This window comes from Camelus dromedarius, chromosome 6, assembly GCF_036321535.1.
Source record: "Camelus dromedarius isolate mCamDro1 chromosome 6, mCamDro1.pat, whole genome shotgun sequence".
Lineage (NCBI taxonomy): Eukaryota > Metazoa > Chordata > Mammalia > Artiodactyla > Camelidae > Camelus > Camelus dromedarius.
In genome coordinates, this window is record NC_087441.1 from 31,139,598 (window position 1) to 31,161,783 (window position 22,186).

Below are 22,186 nucleotides of genomic sequence, written 5' to 3' on the forward strand. Positions count from 1 at the left end.
TAGACTCACAGACATAGAAAACAAACTTTACCAAAGGGGAAAGGAAGGGAAGGATAAATTAGGAATTTGGGATTAACATATACACACTACTATAAGTAGATAAACAACAAAACCTACTGTATAGCACAGGGAACTATATTCAATAACTGTAATAACCTATAATGGAAAAAAATCTGAAAAATAATAGATATACATATATATGTATAACTAAATCACTTTGTTTTACACTTAAAACTGACACAACATTGTAAATCAATTATACTTTAATTTAAAATTTAAAAAAATTGTTTAACAACTATTTGTTGAATGAAACATTTTCCCCTAGTGCTTTGGAATTTCATCTTTTTCAATATAGTAAATTATTATTTATACTGTTGGTTGAAATAAAAACACACAATGTGAGAGCTGTGAGTTTCAGTTTTACTTGAGAACTTACTGAGAACTATAGCCTGGAGACAGCCTCTCAGATAGCTCTGAGGGACTGCTCTGAAGAGGTAGTGGGGGAGGTTAACATATGATTTTGGAGAAGGGGTAAGTGCAATCAAGCACATATCTCAGTAGAAGGTTGCTGCTAATCATAGGAATAGATATCTCAAAAATTTTAGTGCTTATCTAAATATGAGAGGATGCAAGTAATTGGGTTCTTAAAATTTTTTCCTGAAAATATCCATCTGAAGGTCTGTTCTGCCAGTTTTCCCAGTGCCTCATTCCTGATCTCTGCCCTGAACAATTTTCAGAGTATGTTGAAGGTCAGTGACTGTAGTGACTAATGACTCAATTCTTGTAGAACTGGGTGGTGAGGGGCTGTCTTTAGTTGGCAATGCTTCGGTTGATTGCTGAATCCTCATTAATCTCACTATTATTATACCTGACTGTTGTTACAATCTGCTGTTTCAATTATTAAACTTTGATCATTGATTTTTGTTACCTAGTAGTTTAAGTACTGTCTCAATATTCTTATTTGTCAATTTTATCTTGGCTGTTCATGTCAGGATTTCTTTGCCTACAGTGTCAGAAGTCATTATGATCTGGATTAAAGCAGTAATGGTGGAGATACAGAGCAAGAACTGAGTGAATGATATTGAGTATTGCCATCCATAGTGCTTGAGGGATTTGAAGGCTAGAGATGGCATCCCCTATCATGCAGCCTTCTGGCTTGAGAAACAGAGAATGGTGTTGTCATTGACTAAGATTGGGAATATAAAAGAAGCAGAATGTAGCAGAAAGGATTATCTGTTGAAAGAACAGAAGTAGGAGTAGCAAAGATAATTGTAGGAGATTGGTAATATTTTGACATGGCTTCTTTGGCTAGTAGGATAGAAAGTTGACTTGAGAAAAGTTTTTAAAAATCAAGTCCAGTTTGTATTAGGTATCAAATGAAATTTGATGTGGCACCAATTCTAGCAGATGTATGATTTTTAAGAAGCAGCCCACAGCAGCCCTTTTCATGTATTCAACTATGTGAGATACACTGTTAGGCTGTATACAATGTTTGCGGTCATTTGAGGGGCCTAAGCTTGGGGGAAAGGATGCAGAAATCACACTGTTCAATTTGGGAGAGTTTGAGCAAAGAAGTTTCAAGTAGGGAAGTAGAAACTATTGGTGAGAAAACTATTGATGTGACCTTACAAATTTTAGTTTTGTAAAGAAAGAAATGAAGCTAGGCAGTTTACTGTATCAAATATGATTATAAGAGACAAAAGAATTTTGTAAACTATATCAAAATAAGGCAATGTTTTTATTCCTAGGTCGTTTACATGAAGGATATGGTGGAGCTGGGGGCACCCTGACCCTCCCTATCTGGCTATGCTCTCTGCAGACTAAGGCTTAAACAGTTTCTAGGCAGGGAGCCTGGAGTCCAATTTATAAGGAGAACATGCAGCTTCTTATCATCTTTCACCTGTATTTATACCAACTGGTCTTCTTTTAGTTACCTTTAAACAGACTTAGAAAATACCCCCTTGAATTGTATACTCTAACTCTAAAACATGGTCTCATCTAAATACAAAGAATAGAGAGGGTGAGGATTTTTAAGAGATTTATTTTTTATGAGGCTTCTCTTGTTTTCTTTGACTTCAGCATCCCCAAACTGCCACCCAACAAATTTGGACCTCGTGATGAGAATTGTAGAATTTTGGCCTTGGAAGAAATTGTACAATTTATTTGACTCTAACTTTTTCTCCATTAAATAAATGAAACAAATGAGGGACAGAGAAGATAAGGCCGATGTCACCTGTAAGTCAAAAGCAGAGCTAAACCCAGGAAATTCAGGTTTTCTAACAGCGGACTTAGATACTTTCACTATAATGCAGTGATTAGAAAATTCATATTAATTTACTGGATTTGTTTACTCTATCACTTTGCATATTGCACCTCTCCCCCACCCTTTTTTTAAGATTCAGCAAAATTTTTAATGTGGAAGAATAAAAAGCGGTTTCGATCTGATCCTCTCCCAAGTATCAGATTTCTCAAAACAGCTGACACAAAGCACTTTTGTAACTAAATTTAATATAAAAGCACTAAGAGTATGCAAATAAGGCACAAAGCCAAACTTCACAAGTAAACTAAAGAGATAAAGAATTAAAATGGTGCCCTTTTTAAGATTTGACTTTAGTCCTGTATTCCTGTTCTTTTGCAGTTGACAAACCACAAGCACTCTGACCTCAAACAGCCTAGCCCCTGCTGTTGAGGCACACCTGGATCAGCAACAGACAGAGTGAGCTACTTGTCAGTTGTCATTTTTTTTGGCAGTGTCTGTTCAGACATGCTCACCCCACCCCCATCCTGCCCTACTTCAGTGTTAGAAGGAAATGAAGCCACAATGAGAACTAAAAGGAGCTGTAACACCTTCTGTCCCCTGCCTCCTCCCTCCCTCCTCACTGCCCTCCCCACATAGAGCCACTCCACCCTAACTGGGCTCCAGTGTGACATCCCTGCCTGCCTGAGAAAGGAATGATGAGTTGGGACTGCAGTTGCAGAGTGACACCCAGAAGCTAAAAGCTTCTGTAAGTATCAGATCTGCACAAGACCCAAGCCAAAGCAATGGCATTGTCGCTGGAAGAATTTGTCCATTCCCTTGACCTCAGGACCCTCCCCAGAGTCCTAGAAATCCAGTCAGGCATCTATTTTGAAGGTAAGCACCTTTCTCTTGGCTGACTAGAATATGTTCAAAGAGTATCTAGTCTTGGGAATTTTAGGGGAAATTTCTAATAGAGAATATACGAATTCTGTTGAAGGAAAGGTGGTCATCTGAGAAGGTAGTTAACTGAAGAATGGTTGAGACCCAATAGTGCAGGAGAAGGGAGAAACAAGATAGGACTCTGGGATGGATAGGGACAAGGAACTGAGTGAACTTTCTTGAGCTTTTTTTAGGCCTTCAAATAGCTCAACATGAATGGTGAATAAGTTTGCCTTTTATTTGAAACTGATTGTAATCTAAGAGTGAAAAGTTAAGTTATCCATATTTGTGTTTCTAGAATATAAAACTATAGTTTTTTTTTTAAAAAACCATCTATTAAAAGCACAGTGTTTAGAAAGCAAAATTCACCAAACTCTTAACCACGTTTAAATATTGCTTATATCAATGCTTCTCTCACTCCTTCTATGGTGACTTAAGTTCTAATTTCTTAAATGATGGCATTCTTATTTGAAGGTATAGAAATTAATGTTTACTAATCACAAGATACTTTTTAAAGAATCTATGTTGAAAAGTCAGAGCTCAACTAAGATTATTGAATAAATTAGTGTACTTTGATGCAACTTACTATGTTAATTCAGTAAAAGAGCATTAAGACCTATAACATATACCCTGGAATCTTTAAGCAGTGGTTTGAATACATACAAGGCAGAGTTATTTTCTAGGCAACTATAAATTTTTGGTTCCAAGAGTAGTAGAATTGAGGCAGTAACAGAATTAGATCCAGACATACTACTAGGCAAATAAAGAACTGTTAGTAGGCAAATCTTTCCCTTTTATAGATGAAAGAATCTTTTAGGTACATTATGCTATGAAATAAAATAAAGATGGACAAATGTCAGATCCAGTTCACACACACACACGCACACACACGCGCACACACAAAGACACAAACACACACGCACACTCCTCCATCAATGAATTGGTGCAGGCAGTCATCAGCTAACTATAGATAGTTTTATTTAATTCATTTTTCAATTGATTATTTTGACTCAGACCATATTTTTCCATATATACAATATTTTGAAATGTATCTTTGTTCCTAAGCCAGCCCCAAGTCATTTTTTTTGTCTCTTGTTTTGTACTTTTGAGGTTTTGCATAAGAAAGTTCTTCTTCATGTTCAGATTACAAAGATGTTTTCTTATGTTACTTTATATCAACTTTACAGTTTTACATCTCATACTTAATTTTTAAACTGTGCCATGAACTGCAAAGGGATCTAATTTTAGTTTTTTCCATATAATAACCTTGATTTCCCAGCACCATTTACTGAGCTAGCAACACAGTTGAGAAATTTGCATTATTTTTGTACCTATGGCTCTGGAATAACCATTAATCTATAGGTCATACATAAACCAATCCCTTGTTATTACTACTTTCTTCTAAGCTGATGTAGCTATTCATAGACCTTTCAAATATGTTTTTAAAGAAATCTGTTGATTACTTTAAAATCCAACTGGAATTTGTATTGGATTATATTGATTTTATAGATTAATTTGGGAAGAATTGACATTCTTACATTAAGTCTTATAAGAACATTGTATGTCTCTCTATGTGTTCAGACTATCTTCATCCTTTAGTACTTTAGTACTATATTATACTTCAGCTAAGAGAAAAGGGCATATACCTTGATGAACTTTCACAAAGTAAGCACATTCATGTAACCACAGTCCTGGTCAAGAAGTAGAAAATTACAAATGTTCTGTAAGTCCCATCTGATGCCCTTTGTCTATCATTATTCACCATATTCCCCATAGGTAACCATTATCATGACTTTTGTTCATTTATGAGCTTCATATTAATGGAAAATTATAATATGAATCCTTTTTTGGTTGGCATATACGTTTAACATTGTCTTTGTAAAATTAATCCACACTCTTCTATATAGTTTATTTTCAAAAGTACAATATTGCACTAGATGACTATATCACAATATATATATCCATTCTACTGCTATTGGGCATTTGGATTATTTCCAATTTGGAGATATTAATAGTAACATAGCCATGAACATTCTTGTACATATGTGTTCACGTGTATTTGCATTCAGTTGGGTATATAAGTAAGTGGAATTGCCAGGTCATACAGTATGCATATATTCAGCCTTGGTAGGTAAGGAAAAACAAGCTTCCTAAGTAGTTATACCAATTTCCATTCCCACCAGCAGTATATGAGAGTTCCGATTAATATATATTCTTGGCAACATTATCAGTCTTTTTTTAAATTGAGATATAATTGGGATTTAATTGAGATATAACATTGTATTCGTTTTAGGTGTGTAAGATAATGATTCAATATTTGTATATATAGCAAAATAATTGCCATAGTAAGTCTAGTTAACGTGTTACCACACGTAATTACAATTTTTTCTTGTGATGGGAATTTTTAAGATTTACTTTCTTAGCAACTTTCAAATATACAATTCTGTATTATTAACTGTAGTCACTGTGCTATACATTACGTTCCTCAGAGTTATTCGTCTTATTACTGAAAATTCATATCTGTTGACTTCTTTCATCCATCTCACCCCCGCTTCCCTATTTCTTTACAATCATCAACTTCTTCTCTGATCTATGAGTTCCTTTTTTTTTTTTTTAAGATTCCACATAAAAGTGAGATCATATGGTATTGGTCTTTCTCTATCCGACTTATTTCAGTTAGCATAATGCCCTTAGGGTCTACGTATTTTGTTGCAAATGGCAAGACTTTCTTTTTTTGGGGAGCGGGTGGTGCTGAATAATATTCCCTTGTGTGTATATATACTGCATTTCTTTATCCATTCACTCATCAATGGACACTTAGGTTGTTTCCATGTCTTGGCTATTGTAAATAATGCTACAATAAATAAGGAACATGGAGGTGCATATATCTGATAAGTGTATAGAAGTATAGTAGTAGCTCATGGTTTTAGTTTCCATCTCTCCGGTCTCTAATGAGATTGAACACTTTTTCATATGTTTATTGGCCTTTTAGAGATGCTATTTTATGAAGAGATTATTCTTTTTTGTATTTTTTTTATTGAAGTATAGTCAGTTTACAATGTTGTATCAATTTCTGGTGTTCAGTATAATGCTTCAATCATATATGAGCATACATATATTCATTTTCATATTTTTTATCATAAGTTTCTAGAAGATATTGAATATAGTTCCATGTGCTATACAGTATAAACTTATTTATCTACTTTATATATATTAGTATCTGCAAATCTCAAACTCCCAATTTATCCCTTCCCACTCCCTTACCCCTCTGGTAACCATAAGTTTGTTTTCTATATCTATGAGTCTGTTTCTCTTTGTAAATAAGTTCATTTGTCTTTTTCTTTTTTTTAGATTCCACATATGTGATATCATATGGTATTTTTCTTTCTCTTTCTGGCTTACTTCACTTAGAATGACAATCTCCAGGTCCATCCATGTTACTGCAAATGAAATTATTTTATTATTTTTAATGGCTGAGTAGTTTTCCATTTTATAAATATACCACAGCTGCTTTATCCAGTTTATTCTTTTTTTTAATTTTTTATTGATTTATAATCATTTTACAATGTTGTGTCAAATTCCAGTGTAGAGCACAATTTTTCAGTTATACATGAACATGTGTATATTCATTGTCACATTTTTTTCTCTGTGAGCTACCATAAGATCTTGTATATATTTCCCTGTGCTATACAGTATAATCTTATTTATCTATCCTACAATTTTGAAATCCCAGTCTATCTCTTCTCACCCCCTGCCCCCTTGGCAACCACAAGTTTATATTCTATGTCTGTGAGTCTATTTCTGTTTTGTATTTATGCTTTGTTTGTTTTTTTCACATATGAGCAATCTCATATGGTATTTTTCTTTCTCTATCTGGCTTACTTTACTTAGAATGACATTCTCCAGGAGCATCCTTGTTGCTGCAAATGGCGTTATGTTGTTGGTTTTTATGGCTGAGTAGTACTCCATTGTATAAATATACCACATCTTCTTTATCCAGTCATCTGTTGATGGACATTTAGGTTGTTCCCATGTCTTGGCTATTGTAAATAATGCTGCTATGAACACTGCGGTGCAGGTGTCATCCTGAAGTAGGGTTCATTCTGGATACATGCCCAGGAGTGGGATTCCTGGGTCATATGGTATGTCTATTCCTAGTCTTTTGAGGAATCTCCATACTGTTTTCCACAGTGGCTGCACCAAACTGCATTCCCATCTAGTTTATTCTTTTGCTCATTTTTCTATTGGGTTTTGTAAATTTTATTATTAATTGGAATACAGTGTATGTATATACATGTACATATATATAACTGACCATGTGTCAATTTTCTATGTTACAAATGTCCTTTCTCAGTCTACAACTTGAGATTTCATTTTTTTAATGATGTCTTTTGATGGATAAAAGTTTTAAATTTTAGTGTTAGTATAGTAAATTTAAAATTTTTTTCCTCTTTGTGTGTTATCAAAGAAATTTCTTTATACCTTAAGTTCATAAAGATATTCCTCTATGTTACTTTCTGGAGGTTCTGTTTGTTTACTCTCTCCTTCAGATCTGCAGCCTACCTGGAACTGATTTTTATGTATATAACTTGAGATTGAGATCAATGCTTATTTTTTAATTTGGAGCCAATTGGTGTAATTACATTTATGGAAAACTGCATTTTTCTTGCTGCCATACCATGTTACATAGTCATAAATAGTGTCATGTGTGTCTGAGTCTGTTTCCACAGCTTGTCTTCTGTTTCCACAGCTTGTCTTCTGTTTCATTCATCTAATTCCTATCCTTACACCAATTTCACCCTGTCTTAATTAATGCAGGTTTGCAACAATATATAATATGTAATGTATTATATACAATAATATGCTACAGAGCTGTAGTTCTCAAACTTGGTTGCTCATTAGAAACATCTGGGAAGTTTTAAAAATATAAATGCCTGGTTCTCTCCTCAAAAGATTCAGTTTAATTATGTAAGTCATAAAGCATGGAGATAGTGCATCATCAAGTTTTTTTTCAAAAAGTCTTCCTGATGATTATAAATGCATCCAAATTTGAGAACTATTATGATAAAAGAAGTTCTCTCAATCTGTTATCATCTGTGCGTTGGTTTAGAGAGAATTGGCATCATTTTAAATGAAGTCTTGTAATCCATGAACCTGGTATAGCTGTCTAATTATATAGTTAGATCTCTTTCACTTTTGTTAATAACATTTTATAATTTTTTTTTGTGGAGTTCTTGCACAAAAGGTTTATTTTTTCAGATTTAGTCTTTGTCCTTTGATTTTTTATTCCAATGTAAATGGTGTCTTTTGAAGTTTTCACTTTTTCTTCGTTGTGTTTGTTGAATTCTAAGATTATATCTTTAGATTATTTTAGATTTGTTATATACACATTTATGTTTTCTGTGGATATTGATTGGATCTTACTTCTTCTTTCCAATGACTCTACTTTATTTTTCTTCATTTAAGGCACTAACTAGTGCGTCTAGTATAATATTGAGTAAGAATAATGATGAAGAGTAATGATAGGTTATAAACATTTCTAATTTTCTACCAGCTTTTTAAATGATGAATGTATGTTTAATTTATCAAGCATTCTTTCTATATCTTTTGTGGTGATAGTATGATTTTTACACTGTTTTTTTTTAATGTTAAGTCTTTTACTTATGGAATAACATCAATTTGGCTATAAATCACTGAATTCATTTTATTGATTTTTAAAGACCTTTTGTATTTCTTTTGGAGTATGAAATTGGCTTATAATTTTTATTTCTTGTAATGTCCTAGCAAGGTTTTTGTATCAAATTATATGAACTTATAGAATTCTTCTGTAGAGACTTATTCTGTTCTTCTAAACATAATGGATAAATTAGGTGTTCTTTCTCATTTAAATATGTAGTAGAATTCCAAATGATACCATTCAGAGCTGGGATTTCTAATGTAAGTATGTTTTTAATTAGGACCTCAATTTTTTAAATAACAAAGTCTTCTCATCCATAAGCATAATTTCTCTTATGAAAAAACAAAGAACTCATCTTATAATCATGTAGTAGAATTTTTTTAATGTCTCCCCAGAGATCTTGTGTATCCTAAGCTGGTTCCTACAATGCACACATATACACATGCTGTATTGCTATATTGACTGTTATCATATTTCCTCTGTTCTCTCTGGTTATCACCAAAGTGGAAAAATGCAAGTAAGTATTATTAGCGGTGCTGATGAACTCTCTTATTAATTCTAATAGTTTATCTTTTTTATTTCTCTGGTTTTCCTAAATAGATGTTGATATCATTAGAAAATATCAGGAGTTGTGTCTCTTTCCCACTTTGACAACTGTTTGCATTTACTTACCTTTATAGTATAGTCAAGGGCCTCCAGTACTATGTTAACCAATTATGGGAATTCTAGATTCTGAAGAAAATGCATCCAAAATTCCTCCATTAAGTGCAATGCTCTAAAATTGGTGTTTAACCTTTACTAAATTAAGGAAGTTCTCATCTATTCCTTGCTTTCTAGGTGTTTTTGTAATAAATATATATTGAACTTAATACTTTATCATTGACATAATAATGAGCTTTGGCTTCTTTAGTCTGCTAATGTAAGTTACCTTTAAAGATTTTTATAAGTTGAAGAATCTTTTCATTTTATATATATATATATATATATATATACACACACACATATACACACACACACATATATAAAATACACACAATGTCAGAGTTTGATATTAGATTTAAGATTTTTGCATTTGATCATAATTGAAATGAGCTAATAGATTCATTTGCTTTAGATTCAAGATAACACTAGCTTCCTAAAATGAGCTACACAGATTTTGTTTTCTATTTTCTGAACATTTGCAAAAAAAGAAGGAGGCTGTAAACTCTTGAAAGTCTTTAAACAAAGGATTGCCATTAGGGTCCTATCAAATATGACACTGTGTACATGCTTTTGAAAAGTGCTTTGGTTTAAATACAAGTAGTCAGGATACAGCTTTTCTGTAAAGCAAGGTCTACTCACAAAAGGACAGAGCCTTTTTTGGAGACCCATAGAATCATAAAAATAAAAAAATAAACTCTTCCTTAAAAATTTGGCAGAATTTCCCTGTAAGAACTACTGGACGTGGAATGTTTTTGGAGGGAAATCAAAATTTAGTTAAAATTTTTTATTGTTTTACTTCTCTCATCGATTTCTGACATGATCTTCATTATTTTCTTTTCTTGTTTCCTCTGTTTACTCCCTTGCTCCTTTTCTAGCTTCCTAGGTTAAATCACAATCATTTTAAAAACATTTTTTATTTCTTGATAAATGTGTTTAAACCTATATTTTTTCTCTTAATACTTCTTTGACTGTTTCCCATAAATTTTGCCATGTAGTATTTTCACTATTACTTGGTTCTAAGTACACTTTTTTTCCTTTTTAAATCCAATGGCTATTTGTTTTATTCATTCACTGATAATACAAAATTTTTTAGCTATTCTTTTGTTTTTTATTGCTAATTTTATTGTATGTTCTTAGAGAACGATGGTCTATATTATATTGTTTCTTTGGAATTGACTGAGGCTTCCTTTATGGTAGGAAACATGTCCTACTTTGAAAATATCTCATATATGTTCTCAAAAAAGTAGTTTTGTTATTTGGTACAACATCTCTCTATATATACCAAAGAGCTTAAGTTTTTAATTGTTTTGTTCGGATCTTGCTCTCACTGTTTATTTTTCTCCTGTTTTACCTGTCATTTTCTGAGAGGGTTATGTGAAGTAGTCCTTCAACAATTGTCCATTTTTCTAGTTCACTCATTTATATCTTTGTTTTCATCAAATTTTTGAGGTTGAGTTGTTGCATGTGCTGACATTAACGAGGGTTATGTCCTCTTTCTGTATTATCATCATCCTTTTTCCTATATGATTTTTTTTCCTATATGATTTTTAATTAAGTTCTATTTTGCTAGTTAATGATATTACTAATCCAGTTTTCTTTTGGAATATTTTTTCTAAGCATTTGTTTCCATTGACACCGTTATTTTGGTGTCTCTTGTTTTAAGTGCCAGGAAATATATTCTTCCTCCTCTTTCTGCTTCTTGTGTCAGAGCAAGCTGTGGAACCAGGTTTCCCCCGTGCTGTAGTGATGACTCCATGACAGGAGATTTGAGGGGACGGAGGTTTGAAGGAACTTGAGAAAGGCGACATGAAGTCATGTAAGGTTCTGTGATGCTGGGTTGAGTGCTCCCAGTTTACAACAACAGTAATAATAGGCAGCATGATACTCTGAACAGCATGTTGCTCAAGCACTTAATAAATTGCCCTACTGAGATGAGACATAGATCTGTGGATTACAGACTCAGGACTTGGCCTCCTGGCTGTGACGCATGAGAGATTATTTCATGGTCGACTTACAACATTCAGCATTTGCTTTGTACCCCTCTTAAGAAAAACAGGCTTCACCATAACCCTGAAGGTTGATGTGAAGATTAATTGAGCTATTATATATAAAATAGTTAGGTTGGCCAATAGAAATCTTACTGTAAATCTTTATTATTATTGTGATTACCATATTGTTGGCATTTTATATGGAAAACTTATCAACCATTTCTAAACAGTCAAACAAAACTAATTTCAATCCCACTACTACATACCCCAGCATAAGTTAAATATAGAGAAAAAACTATTAAAAGTTAAAATAATAAAAATAAAAGTGCTCAGAGAAACCACAGAACAATATTAAACTAGGGATGTTAAAAAATGAAAGAATTGAACTTATGAAATAGAAAACTTCCTTATTGAAAAAAAATACATAAATGTGTATGAAAGATAAACTACAAACTGGGAAAATACTCACAATATATAGAGCACATGGAATGTAAATATCCTAAGTGCGTAAAGAATTATTAAACAACTGTAAACATGAATATAAAAGTTTTAAATGGGAAAAAGATATAAAAGGCAGTTTACATGTCAGAATCATATAAAACATTTCAAATTTACTAACACTAAAATGCAAATAAAGCAATAAATTATTCTTAATCACTTCTTAGATCACAGATATTAAAAAGATTCACAAGGCGGGATGGTATAGCTGAGAAGTATATTGCAGGCATAGCATGCACAAGGTCCTGGATTCAATTCCCAGTACTTCCCTTAAAATAAATAAATAAACAAATAACACATAAACCTAATTAACTGCGCCCAAAACAAAGCAAAAAATAAAATGGCAATTTGAAGTGTTGTTCATAATTACACCTATAAAAAGAGATTCAAAAAATCCACTGTAAGCACAGTTGGTGGGTGTGTAAACTGTAACAGATTTTCTAGGTCTCAAGTGGGCAGTATGCCTCCACATACAACATGTGCATAAACATCTGACCTCTAGAAATTAACTTAAAATATAATTACAAAAAGCAAAAATAATGATTATATTACAGTGATCATAGCAGCATGTTTTATAGACAAACAACAAGTGAGCCTCAGCATGGAATAACTTATGTAAATTACAGTAAGACATTATCAGGCATCGTTCAAGAGGCTAGAATCACAGTGGGGAAAAAGAGCAAAGCCCCTACCCTGTTGGAGCCTATATTTTGGTGGGTGGAACAATTAACAAATGATAGATTTAAAATATATCCAAGTGCCGTAAAGAACTAAATAGAGAGTAAAGTAAGGCAGAGAAAGGAGATGATCTTTTGATTGGGTGATGAGACGAGATTTGTGCAGAGAGGCCAGAATAAATTGAAGAAATGAACTTTGCAAATACCTGAAAGAACGTTTCTGCTGAGGACAAAACAAGTGCAAATTATGTAACAGCTTTCTTCATCTAATTAGGAAAGGAAGAGACCAGTGGGGATGAAGCAGAGTGACTGAGAGGAAGGGTGGTGGGAGATGAGGACATGGGGAGGCACAAGTTTCACAGGCCTTAAAGGCCGTAGTAATACCTAATGTGGTACAGAATGGGGCTGGGGAAGTGGGTAGGGGGCCTGTAACGTAATTTGATCAGGGAAGGCCACTCTGAAGAGCTGATTTAGTAGCAGAGACCTGAATGTTGAGAAAGAATCAGCCAAAAAAATATCTGGGTGATGAGTGTTCCAAGCAGAGCTGGTGCAAACATTCAAAGACCAAAAGGGGCTAGGTCTGTTTGAGGAAGAGAAAAACATCCCTGTACAACGAACATAGAGAAGAAAGCCTGGGGAAAAGTTATATGAGAAGAGGTTTAAGGAGCAGGCAAGACCATTTCAAGGAGTTTGAATTTTATAAGAAATGCCAATGACCAGTTTCAGGCAGGAGACTGACAGAACCCAATCGCCATTTTAGAAATCATCAGCTGCTTGGGGAAGGATAGGCATTAGTGGGGCAAAAATGGAATGAGACACATTAGGACCATATAATAACCAGAAGAGAGTCATGGAGTCTTGATTCAGTTGGAAAAGAAATGACCAATTTAGGATATTCTTTGGAGGTAGAAAATGTCAGGACCTGCTAATAGATTTGATATGGAGGAAGAAGACTAAAGGATGCATGCAAGGACTTTGACCTAAACCACTAGATAGATGTTTGTGCATTTGGCAGAGCTGTGAAGACCAGAGGAGGAAGAGGTTCGGCAGAGAAAGCAAAAGCTCTGTTATGGACATGTTAGATATAAGTATCTGTTATTTATCCAAGTGGAAATTTCAAGGTGACAACTGAAAAATCAGTTTTGGCTACAGTGAGTTCATGGCTGGAATGCCCCATCCATAACCTAGATCAGGACTTTATTTGATCACAAACCTTGTGAGTTAAAAAAAAAAAAAAGAATATGAATTAATATATTGATTTCTTTATTGATATTTATGGTAATTCTAAAGCATACACAATAATAAAAATTGTAAGATGATCAAGTAAAGATAAGATTAATAATATTTTAAACAATTTAAATTTTTGTCAATAATACTCATTTTCCTCTCACAGAAGTTGTTGAATTTATTATAATATGTTAACATTGTTGAACATTATTCAAAATATTAAATATTTCCATACTGAATACTTCAATATTTATAAAAATATTGATTTAATACCATGTGATAGAGTGATTCAAGGACAGGGTTCTAATGTATTTCAGTACTTATTTTGAATAATATCTTTTAAAGATACCTCATAAAGGTTCAATACACAGCATACATACACCATATAAAATATATGCTTAGGGAAGATTTATCATTGATGTTGGTAGCCATCAATCCATGTGCGAGATATCCTTCTTCATAAATCTGATTTTGGCAGTTTCTTTAGACAGCAATTGTATGTAGCTGATGACAAGTTTGTATTAGGAATAGAAGTGTCATTCTGCCATTTTCTTCTTGATAGGCTCTGCAGTTTTCAATTCTCAGCTGTCTTTGTGGGCATATTACAAAGTTATTGTCTATTTTGTGAGAGTTAGTGTGATTAAAATTTGATTATAAAAATTCTGAAAACAACTTAACTTGACACATATAAAATCTATTATGTGGATGTATTGGAAGTAAATGAATGAATTAGGATGATTTTTTTAACTCTCACTTTTTGGAATTTCCAATCTGTCTCAGTATATTGTGGACTAAACATGTCATGTGGCGATCTGATGTAGAAAGAAGTTATGATTTTTTTTTACTATTAAATACTAATAAAGTTTAAAATTTTAATATTAAATATTAGTATAGTTTAATTGTATTTGTTTTATGTAAAAATGAATCCGAGTTGAAGCTCACTATTTTCTTCTCTTATCTCACATCTTGTAATGCTCTATGGAATATGTAGCCTAGTTTACAAATCCCTGTTGGGAGGTAACATAATTGCCATCACAAATCCCATATTAAAGCACTGGGTAATTAGAATGAATAATTATAACATACATCATATGTTTTCTTTCTTTTGACTACATCAGAGAATTGAGCTTCCTGACTCTTTTGTGGCCAGAGGACTTCCATTGGCTAATGTAATGAGAGCATAAGTAAGATGTATCATTTGGGGGCAGATGCTTTAAGAGCTAGCTCATAATTTAACATATTTCATACTGGTAGACCATGTCAAAATGGAGCTTTTGACAGGTGGGGTCCCTAAATGACCATAATTATTAGAGACTCTGCCCTCGCCCACTTTAATTGGACATTTAGTGAAATAAGAAATATACCTTTATTATTTCAATCTCTGAGAATTTGAGGTTTTTGTTATCTCAGCATAACAAGCTTTACTGACTGATACAAGTTATATTTATTATGACTGGAAATGCACTTATTATCAATTAAAAATTAGACATTAGACATATTCTGGAAAGAGTCATATAATGCCAGGAAAGTTAGTTGGTAATAAATGTTACCATGTGTTTATGGAAAAGTGAGTTCACTGCTCTGTATTCAGGAAACATCTGTTGCTTCTTTGACTACTCTTCATGTTGCTAACAATATAGTTTATCACTGTTTACTTCATATACGTAACCATTTTGGTGTTGACTTTACAGAGTTGTCAAAAAACCAAGTTTGTTTGCATTACCATCTTGTTCAATGAACTAGAGATTGAAAACAATTCTGTTTTACTCTATAGAAATAATACATGCAAATGGCTGGAAAGTTAGAAAAAGCAGAGGCACAAATATCCAATAACTTCATCACACAGTAAGAAATACAATTAGCATTTTGATGTGTTATCTTCTAATTTTTATGAAAGTGTGAATTAACTTTTAAAAAGAGAAAAATTGATGCCAATTTTGTCCCCAATGCTTTATCCAGAATATCACCACTCACTACAACCTACCTTGGTTCAAACTGTTATAACATATTGCCAGGATTATCAAAATAACCACCTCACTGGTCTCCCTGCTTCTGCTCTTTCACTCCTGAAGTCTGTTTTCATAGCATCCAGAGTCATGGAACTTTGTTCACGTTCTTCCTTTGGGTTGGCAAGCTCTTCAACCAGACGTGAACTTGGTGAACTCCTTTCTCTGTGAGGCCCATCCTAACCACCCTATTTAATACTGCACATTTTCCCTTCCCTCTTCCCTATATTCCTATCTTTGTTATTATATGTTCTATATCTTTTGGTACCAAAACACTATCTCCTTCTTATATAGTTATTTATTTATTGTTTATTTTTCTATCTTTTCCCATTAGATTTTTCTTACAGCTTAATTGAGGTATAATTTTCTAAACCATAAAGTTCATCCATTATAGGTGTATAATTGAATGATTTTTAGTAAATGTATAGAGTTGTGCAACCACCACCAATTTTAGACCTTTTCCGTCACCTCAAAGAAGCCCCATGAGCTATTTGCCAGACATTATCACTTACATTTCCAGCCCCAGGCAACCATTGGTCTGCTTTCTGTTTATAAATTTGCCTTTCCTGGACTTTTCACATAAAGTAAATCGTATAGTGTGTAATCTTTTGAAACTACCTTCTTTTACTTAATGTTTTTGAGGTTCATCTATGTTGTGGCATATATTAATATTTTGGTGTGTTTTTTGTTGCTTAATAGTATTTTATTTACCACATTTTGTTTATCCAACACCAGTTACAGGTCACTTGTATTATTTTCCTTTTGGAAATATTATGAATAAAGTACCATTTAATGTTCCCATTTACAATGTATTTGGATTCCAGTTTCTCCAAATCCTTACTAGAACTTGGTACTGTCTATCTTTTCTATTATAGCCAACAGTATCTCATTGTAGTTTTAATTTGCATTTCTCTAATGACAAATAATGTTGAGCATTTTTCCCTGTGCTTATTAGCAATTTATTTGTCTTTTTTTAAATAAAATTTCTCTTAGTTTTTTTCCCCAATTTTTGTCTTCTTGTTATTCAGCTATAGGAATTATTTCTGTATTTTGGATATTTGGCCTGCAAATATTTTCTTTACTTCTGTGGCTTCTCTTTCCATTTTCATAATGTTTTGAAGCAAAAAGATTTTAAATTTAGAAGAAGCCCACTTTATCTAAATTTTTTAGGGTTCGTTCTTGTTATCATGTTACCCAACCCCAGGTCACAAAAATTTCCTCCTGTTTGTGTTGAAAGTCCACCAGATCACTCCCAGTCTTGTTGATTTTCTAGAAATACAGAACTCAGAAAAGCTGTTATACTCAGAGTTATGGTTTATCACAGGGAAAGAATAGAAACTTAAGCCAGTGAAAGAAAAAGGCATATATAGCAGAGTCTATGAGAAAATAGGCACAAACTGCCAGTTATCCTCTCCCAGTAAAGATAGATCGATAGTGCTTAATTCTTCTAGTGATGATGTGACACAACAGAACAAAGTATTTCCATTAGGGAAGCTCATCTGTGCCTTCATGTCCAGGGTTTTTATTGGAGCAGTCAACATAGGCATGGAAGATATGTGTGACTGACCTTAGCTACTGAGTCTCCAGCCCTTCCAGAGGTCAAGTGGTAACAGTATGATCCAGGACCCTAAGTGAACAAAAGCAGGCATTCACTATAAATCACATTGTTAGCATAAACTATCTGGTGTGGCCCAAGATCCCAGATATACAAAAACACTCTTATCTGGCAGGATATCCCAAGGGCTTAGATGTTATCGCTCAGAAGTCTGTCAGGGGCTAGTCCTTTCCTTGATAAGTGTGGGGTTTGAGCACCCCCCAGCCCATACAGTTAACCCTTTATTGCAATTTATTTTACAAGAGTTTCATCTCCTATCTTTAGATCTAAGATCCATTTGAGTTAGCCAAATTTTTCTAAAGCCTTAAATCCAAGTAATGGAAGAATTAATCAGCTTTCTACACAGTTACAAAGCAGGCTAGGGATACTCTGGTACAACAAGTTCTCTGTAGCCAAAAGAGGTGAGGAAGTTAACCAAACACATTATTTGGGTGAATGGCTTTCCAAGCTGAGAGAATATCTTTAGCAAAGTGTTATGGTAGAAATGTGTTGGCATATTTCAGAAAAAGTGAGAAACCAATGAGGCTGGAAGGAAGGGGAGAGTGAACAGAAATGATATGAGAGAGGAAATGCTGGAGAACCCTATTTGGTCCTCTTGTACATTGCAAGAGTTTTACTCTTAGAAGAACTGGGAACTTAGAGATACCAATCTAAATTAGCAAAAACAACTAAAATAATGCTAGAACTCTTCTCTTCACAATGAATTTAGTCTCCATTAGCCATTTCTTCTCACTGTTAATCAAAAACGATACTGATGAAACCACATATACATCTACAGAAATCAGAGCATAGTTTTTGTTAAATGAGCCCATAAATATAATGTTGAAAAGTGTTTCTATAGCAATTTTTAAATATCATGAAAATACTTTTCCCTCTTGGGAAAAGTAAGATTTGGGGGAGGTAAGATTTTTAAGTATTGTGTTTTGACTATATTAAATATTTTATTTCTTTTTCCTGCCAAAATATGTTAAAATCATGGAAATTAGTCATTTAAATTGTATATCTAGTGCTTTCATTTCTTCCTTCTATCCTTCCTTCCTTCTACAAAATGTGTAGAATGTGATTCTTGCCCTTAAGGACTCCTTAAACCAGTAAAAGAAGATAGATTTTTTTTTTTTTTAAAAAAATCAATGTTTGTGATACAGTGTGAAGGGTGCCCTAATAGACATAAACTGTTTTGAGAACACTAGGAAGAGCACAACTTACCACCCGAAGAGACAGAGAAAGCTTACCAAGAGGTGGTGATACTTTTTCCTGCAACCTATATAGAGGATGAGCAGGCAAATAAGAAATTTTTGGAATGAGGGAAAAGTGTTTAGAGTGTCATAAAAGTTTGAAAATTCACAATATGGTCCAAGAACAGCTCAGGGAATAATAGGTAATCAGGTAATTTGTGGTCCTATTTTAAATGGCTTCTAAACTGTAATAAGGATATTGAATTTATGCTGTAGTCAGTAGAAACCTATAAAAGGATATTATTTTTATAGTGTGTTTTCCTGATTGTAAAAGTAAATCATGTTCATTGTAAATAATTTGAAAACTATAGAAAAAACTAAAGAATTTCTGAGATGTTTAAGGCAGAAAAAAATCAACCCCGTTGAGTGGATTAGACATCTATTCCAGTAGAGATTTGCTAGAGGAATATGAGACAAACAACAAGGAGCTAATAGCTGTAGAGAGAAAGGAAAAGACAGGACCCATGGTCTTTTGGAGTAGAATATTCTGAACTTGATTGCTTATGAGAAGCTGTGAGTGAGAGGGAAGAGTTGATGAGAGACCAGATGTTTCTGGGCAAAGGAAACGCGGTAGGTGATAAAATTTTTTTTTTGACGGTTTGTTGCACGTTAATGTGTATACTTGAGCTACAAGAAAATTGCATCTAACATTGTTACAAATAAAAAAGATCAGTCATCAAGGGCCCCAGAGTGAACAGCATCTTCATACCCTCCATGCTTTTAACATCTTTGCTTTCTGGATGTAATTTGATAAGATCATCAATTAGAAGAACGGTGATTTCAGCTTCAGCTGCAGATTTCAAACTCTTAACTTTAACTGTGGTTGGTTCAGACACTCCTGCTTGTTTGTTTGTTGTTGACCAAATCAAGACCAATCCATTTTAGATTTTTGCACTCTGAGTTAACTTGAGCCTCATTAGGAAAAGCTCTTATTTTGCAACCAGATTTGTGGAGTCTTGGGCAGCATTAACTGCCAGAGTATTAGGAATAACAAGAAGTTATCTTACAAACTCTGCAATAACAAGCTGTTCCCGGTAGCCCATGCTGGTTGCATAGTTTTGAGGTACATGGCAAGGGCTGCTTCTACAGCACCCCCACCTGCAACCACAAATTTTTGACTCCAAAACTCTCTTCACCACACAAAAAGCATCATGTAAAGAGCACTCCATCTCATCATATGTGAAATCATTTGCCCCACATAAGATGACTGATGCAGAGGTACGAGCCTTAGTGTTTTTAATCAAGATTAGTTCATCATCACAAATTCTCTCCTGCACCACCTCTTCTGCTAGCCCCAACATTAATGCTTCAAAAGTTTCTTCACCTTCCAAATTGGCAACGGTTGACAGAATAGTCACTTCATAAGCTTTAGCAGTGTGCTTAAGGTCCATTTTTAAAACTCTCCTAACTGCCATAGCACCAGTCTCCACAAAGTACTTCAGGCACGTACCGTCAGTCCCACCAGTTATTAGAATAACATTGGCACCAGTTGCCGGGATCTTCTGGATTCACTCGTTGGTGATATCTGAACCCCTCTGTCTAATCTGGTCCCATTTTTCAGGGTCTGTAATAACCGCTTGTACCCCAAGCTTCATTTTTGTTTTCTGCTGGTTAAAGTCAAGGCAGGCAGTTTTTGCATTAATTATTCTCTTGGGCATGCCGTGGGATCCCACCACACAATTGAGCACAGAGCTATTGGTGAGCATACTCTCCATCTGACTTCTCCCATGGGTGATTAAATATTAAACAGAAGACTTGCCTCAAGAGCAGCAGTCCTTTTGGAGGTGGAGGCATGATTCAGTTACATTGCAATAAGTATGAGTACATTCCAGTGAGGCTCCTATAGGACATTCAGATGCCAATTAACATTAGTCCACCAAAATGTACATCTGAAGTAAAAAGAGTTGTAAAAAGAGTTGCCAAGTTTAACGTTACAGAATTGTAAGTGGGTGAAAGAAACCTTGTTATTTCAGGGATTGCCCTGTAGTCCATGTGTCAGGCCAGAAGGAATATATGGCTCTCAAACATCAACACGGAAAGCACAGATAGAACAGTTAGTCCAGCCAAAAAAAAGTCTCTGTTGGAGGAGAAACAGAAGAAAGTGGGCTAATATGTCAACAAAAAGAAATGACTGGTAGCACTAGGTTGTGAGAGTGTTAGAGAGAAATGTTTGCTATCAGCACACAGTTTATGGTAGATTATTAGTTATGAATATAGCCTTATATGCTGAAGGCTTATAATGGGCCAAGTACTGTGCCATATCCTTTGTATATAGATTTGGGTGTGTAAGCATATGTAATACATGTATAAGTATATTTCACATATGTAGATGTCTATACATAGATACATGTGAGTAAATCTAACACAACACATAATTAAATAATATTTTATATATGCTCATCTATGCACAAATTTAGTATTTATATATATATATATATACACATATAAATCTAATCTTAATAAATTATTTAATTCATTATAGTTATAAAGATATTTAATCCTTGGAGGTATATGGTAAAATTATTATTATTATAATTTCCAGTTTCAAGGTCACCTATTTGCCATATCACCGAACTCTGCCCCAGGGATGAAACATAGTGAAGTTTATTCTTGCTCTCCCCAAAGTTTATGAAATTCTATAATGAATCCTCTCATTATAGAACCATCAATGCTTTCAGAAATTTTGTAACTGTTTACTGATGGCAGTTTGACAATACAAATTGGGTTATGAGGTAAACACACATAGGAAATAACTAGTATTAGATATATATTTGTTTTTTCTTTTAATAGCTTATTACTGATTACAATTGCAATTTGATAAGCATGACATTAAAAAATTAACTCTAAAACTGGTTAGATAAATATATTGAATAATTATGCATAGTGAATTATGCATTTTATGAACATGACTTTTATGAACTTGAGGCATATGTAAGAGTTCATATGGCAAAAAATTGTGCCTATTTGAATGCTGACATAATTCTCTTATGACTAATTGAATTTAATTTTCTTCAGGCTTATTTTAATCAGCTAGGTATATGATAGTAAAACCAGGGAAAATTTGAAAATTATAGCCTTGTATTCAACTTGCGTTTATTTGTATATTATATGTTTTAAATGTTAGGACAAAACAAAAACTTATTTTTACTGTTTAATAACAACATTGATATTGGTTCATACACTCAAGAGAAATGAACTTATGCAGCAGTTTAATGAAATATGACCTGTCACATTTTTTAAAAAGAGTTTTAGCTAAATGAAAACAGAGCATCGGTATTTCTCTACATGAGCTTATATTTTATAAAGATTTACCAAAAAGAAGTGTTACATTTCTAAAGGAGAGTTCTCTACATTTTTATAACATTTTTTGTTGAGTTTCACAG

The 22,186-nt window shown here is 33.6% G+C and overlaps 1 protein-coding gene and 1 pseudogene across 3 annotated transcripts in view; one reads left to right on the forward strand and one right to left on the reverse strand.

Moving 5' to 3' along the window:
• The first annotated feature begins 2,834 nt into the window (after positions 1–2,834).
• Positions 2,835–22,186, forward strand: part of THEMIS (thymocyte selection associated) — a 164,733-nt gene continuing 145,381 nt past the window's right edge. For all 3 annotated transcript variants that reach the window (XM_064486711.1, XM_010988623.3, XM_064486709.1), the window contains exon 1: positions 2,835–3,133. In XM_064486711.1, coding sequence (XP_064342781.1) covers positions 3,043–3,133 — 91 coding nt within the window. In that variant the 5' untranslated portion in view covers positions 2,835–3,042. The remainder of the gene's footprint in view (positions 3,134–22,186) is intronic.
• Positions 19,473–20,533, reverse strand: LOC135321565 (T-complex protein 1 subunit alpha-like; annotated as a pseudogene).